Consider the following 3725-nt stretch of genomic DNA (forward strand, 5'->3'; position numbering starts at 1 on the left):
AAAAAAAAAAAAAAAATAGACTATGTCATACACAAATGAAGTAAAAATAACATAAACAGGAGGTGGAGGTACAATAGTACGAATCATACCATGCAGAGCACACTGTCAAACAGCTAAAGCTGTCTAAAAGAGAAACAAATGGTTAAGGTATTTTAATCTCTTGATCCTCTTAATTATTTTCATAAACTTTTTTTATGAAAATGTTTTTAACCTTAAGGATCTTTTAGGAATTTATATTTCCTGTGGCAAAACCACAATTATTTAAGATTTACTGCACTTGACTGTTTATAGCAGCACAATTGACAATTACAAAGACATGGAAACAACCCCCCAAGTGCCCACCAATATATGAATGGATTAATAAAATGTGGTATATGCATACTATGGAATACTGCTCAGCCCTAAAACAAATGGCAAACTAGTACCTTTTTAGACAACCTGGAGAAACTGGAAACCGTTCTTCTAAGTGAAACCTCGCAAGAATGGAGAAATGAACACAGGCACTCAGTACCAAGGTGGAGTTAACTGATCTACACTTAAGTGCACATATGGAAGTAAATCTCCATGAAAGTCAAGCTGAGGGGAAGGGGAAGAAGGGATGGATAAATTCCTACCTATTGGGTATGGTACACCCTATCTGGATGAAGGGAAAACTTCCTAGTATAATTTTGATTCCATCTGTAGGAAAACAAAATATGTAAACAAAACATCTATACCCCCAATCATTCTGAAATTAAACAAAAATTCAGCAATTGCTTCACTTCAGTTTCTTTTTCGTCTGTGAAATTCAAATCAAATCAAGTTTAAGTCTCTATTTTTTAAAAGCATGTTAAGTATGGTGTCATTCTTTTAAAATTATGTGTTGTATTTTTCTGTTCATGCATCCTATCTGCTTTCCTGCGTAGGGAAATGCCGATTACTACCATTGCCAAATGTTGATACTAATTGTTTTTGGTTGGTGGAATTTTGGATGGTTTGTTGTTTTCTTCTTTTTACTTTTCTTTTTGCACAATGAGCATGTATCATTTTAATAAAATAGATAAAGTCATTATTTAGAAAAGACAAATGGCAGAATGGAACAAATTTTGCAGCATACGTAAGAATAAGTATTATATGCATAGTGTGCAAAGAACTTATACAAAATAATAGAAAGATGACAAGAAGCTTATCATCCAAACAGTTGGATGATAACTTAGAGAAATGTAAATGACTAAGAAATATTTAAATTAATACACAAGCACACTAGAAATCAGAGAAATGCAAATTAAAATGAGAAATCTATTTTTTCCAACCTTCCTCCTCAGACTGGTAACAAAGAAAAAAGATCATTGATATTTAATGTGAGTGAGGGTTTCTAGGAATGAGAGCTCTCCTACACTTTTTGTGGAATTATAAATCAAGAAGAACTTTTTGGAGGGCAATTTGACACTACTTTTCAAAATTTAACATGCATATTTCTTTGATCTAGTAAATCCACTTTATCAGATCTCTTGGAAAAACCCTCTCAGAGATGCCCATGGATATAGGTCCAAGGATCTAGGCTGTTCATTTACCTCCCCTCACCCCCATGGCAATGAAAACCGTACACAAATCAGGAGCCCCCGTCCTGTGGAAAGCTCTTTGTTATAAGCATTGTGGATTTGTATATACTGATAAAGAAGTTTCCATATGGTGTATTATGAGGTGAAAAACGTAACAGCAAATAACAGACTGATCTCAATTACATAAACGTAGAGTGTTATGGGGATGTGTGTTATGTGAGATGCAGGCATGCAAATGCAGAGGAAAAGGACCAGAAAAATAACTCCCAAACCTGCCATTTCTCTTCTGAAATTCCCCTTTCTCGAGTACAGTTGAGTGGATCTGAAGGGACTGAATGGAGAGCTCTGCAGGATGTTAAGGGCACTCTTAGAAAAGATGGAGGAGGGTTGGGCCTTGCAGTGCAGCATTTGATGGAGATATCTCTGCCTCCACTTCCAAAATGCTCAGTTTTACTGTAATGTTCATTAATATCCATGTTAGGGACTTCTAGTCAGAGAAGATCCCCTCAATGACGAGGGCCACTGGTGTTTTTACGGTTCTTCCCCACTATATAGAGGAAGTTTTGCATTTTAGAGAATGGTGTTCCACCTGAGCTTCTACTGTCAAAGGTGCGTGATTCCTCCCCAGGGTTGTGCACTGTGTCTAATCCAAAAGTCAGCTCTGAGGAGGGCCCATAATCCTCTCTTCTGTTCCCCTAGGGCAGCGATTGAGGAGAAATATGGCAAAGATCTGCTCAGCCTCTCCAGGAAGAAGCCATGTGGACAGTCTGAGCTCAAGTAGGTACCACGTCTCCTTCTTGTTTCCAGGTTGGCTAATGATCCCTAAGTTGCCCCATTGCTTCCGCAGGCAGAGTTGGTTGGGAGGCTGAAGTTGTTGGCTAAATATCTTTTTCCCTTTTGAGATGGGATCTGGCTGGGCTTGAATCTGTGGTCCTCTTGCCTCAGCCTCCCACGCAGCTGGGGGAACCTATGCATGTGCCATGATGTCAGTATGGCGTTTTTTTCCCCCCTTATTTCCAGTTGTGAAAAAGCTAGACAAGTAGAAAGAAGGCTAAAATGGACTGTGAAACCACAACCTGTTATTAATGTTTTCCAAAGTTTGGCCCAGTGCAATAGCTCACACCTGTAATCCTAGCATTCTAGGAAGCGGAGGCTGGAGAATCCCTTGAGCTCAGGAGGTCGAGACCAGCCTGAGCAAGAGAAAGACCCGTCTCTACTAAAAACAGAAAAAACAGCCAGGTGTTGTGGCTGGTGCCTATAGTTCTAGTTACTTGGGAGGCTGAGGCAGGAAGCATCTTGAACCCAGGAGTTTGAGCTTGTTTGTGAGTTAAGTTGACACCATAGTGTGCTAGCCTGGGCAAGAGTGAGACCCTATCTCAAAAAAAAAAATTATGCGTTTTTTTAATCAGTGGGATTACATTATATTTATTTAATGTAATATATTTAATTTTATGCTAGAAATTTAAGAGGGGCTTTTCATTATATATTTATAAAATGATATATACAGGGTGTCCATAAGTTTGGTATGCAATTTACTGTGTTAAACTATTTTAAATTGCACATGAACTTTATGTCCACCCTGTATTTTAATTAAGATAACTATAAAATTTTATATATTAAGCAGTGTGATGTAAGCGTTCCTAATCCTATATGAAATCAGCACATTGTACCCCATAAATGCATTGATGTATACATGATCTACGTGTTTATGATTTAATAAAAAAAGTAAAAAAAATTATATACAAAGTATAAAATTGTATATGTATTTTATGGTTTATGAAAACTATGAGAGACTGTCTTTGTACCATTTGGTAGTTCTCACCACCCATGGGAAAGTTCTGTGCCACAGTTATTTTTTCTTCAGTCATACATCGAATACTCTGAGGATGTGGAAATGACTGGAACATGGTGCTTACTTTAGGAATAGACTCCTTCTTCCGCAGAGCTGGCTTTCTGGGTATTATTCATGAAGCTACACTTAGAAGGGCTTCGTAATTCATTTAATGCTTTGCTGTTACTATTTTGAAATTTTTTGTGTGTGTGTTTAAAATTTCTTTACTCTTTAAAATGACTTTACTATGTAAATAGTATAACAAATACATGATTAGGTTTATCTCTACAGATGGGCAGCACTGGGATTCGATCTCAGGCCCCCAAAGAGACTGGGGCCTTTTTTTTTTTTTT

General features: G+C 37.3%; 1 protein-coding gene across 2 annotated transcripts in view; it reads left to right on the top strand.

Moving 5' to 3' along the window:
* PSTPIP2 (proline-serine-threonine phosphatase interacting protein 2) overlaps positions 1 to 3725 on the top strand; it is an 82467-nt gene that overhangs the window by 43087 nt on the left and 35655 nt on the right. For both annotated transcript variants that reach the window (XM_023510200.1, XM_023510201.1), the window contains one exon: positions 2241 to 2318. In XM_023510200.1, the coding sequence (XP_023365968.1) occupies positions 2241 to 2318 (78 nt within the window). The remainder of the gene's footprint in view (positions 1 to 2240; positions 2319 to 3725) is intronic.

The sequence above is a fragment of the Otolemur garnettii genome, unplaced genomic scaffold (genome assembly GCF_000181295.1).
Source record: "Otolemur garnettii isolate 467f Iridium unplaced genomic scaffold, OtoGar3 scaffold00012, whole genome shotgun sequence".
Taxonomy (NCBI): Eukaryota; Metazoa; Chordata; class Mammalia; order Primates; family Galagidae; genus Otolemur; species Otolemur garnettii.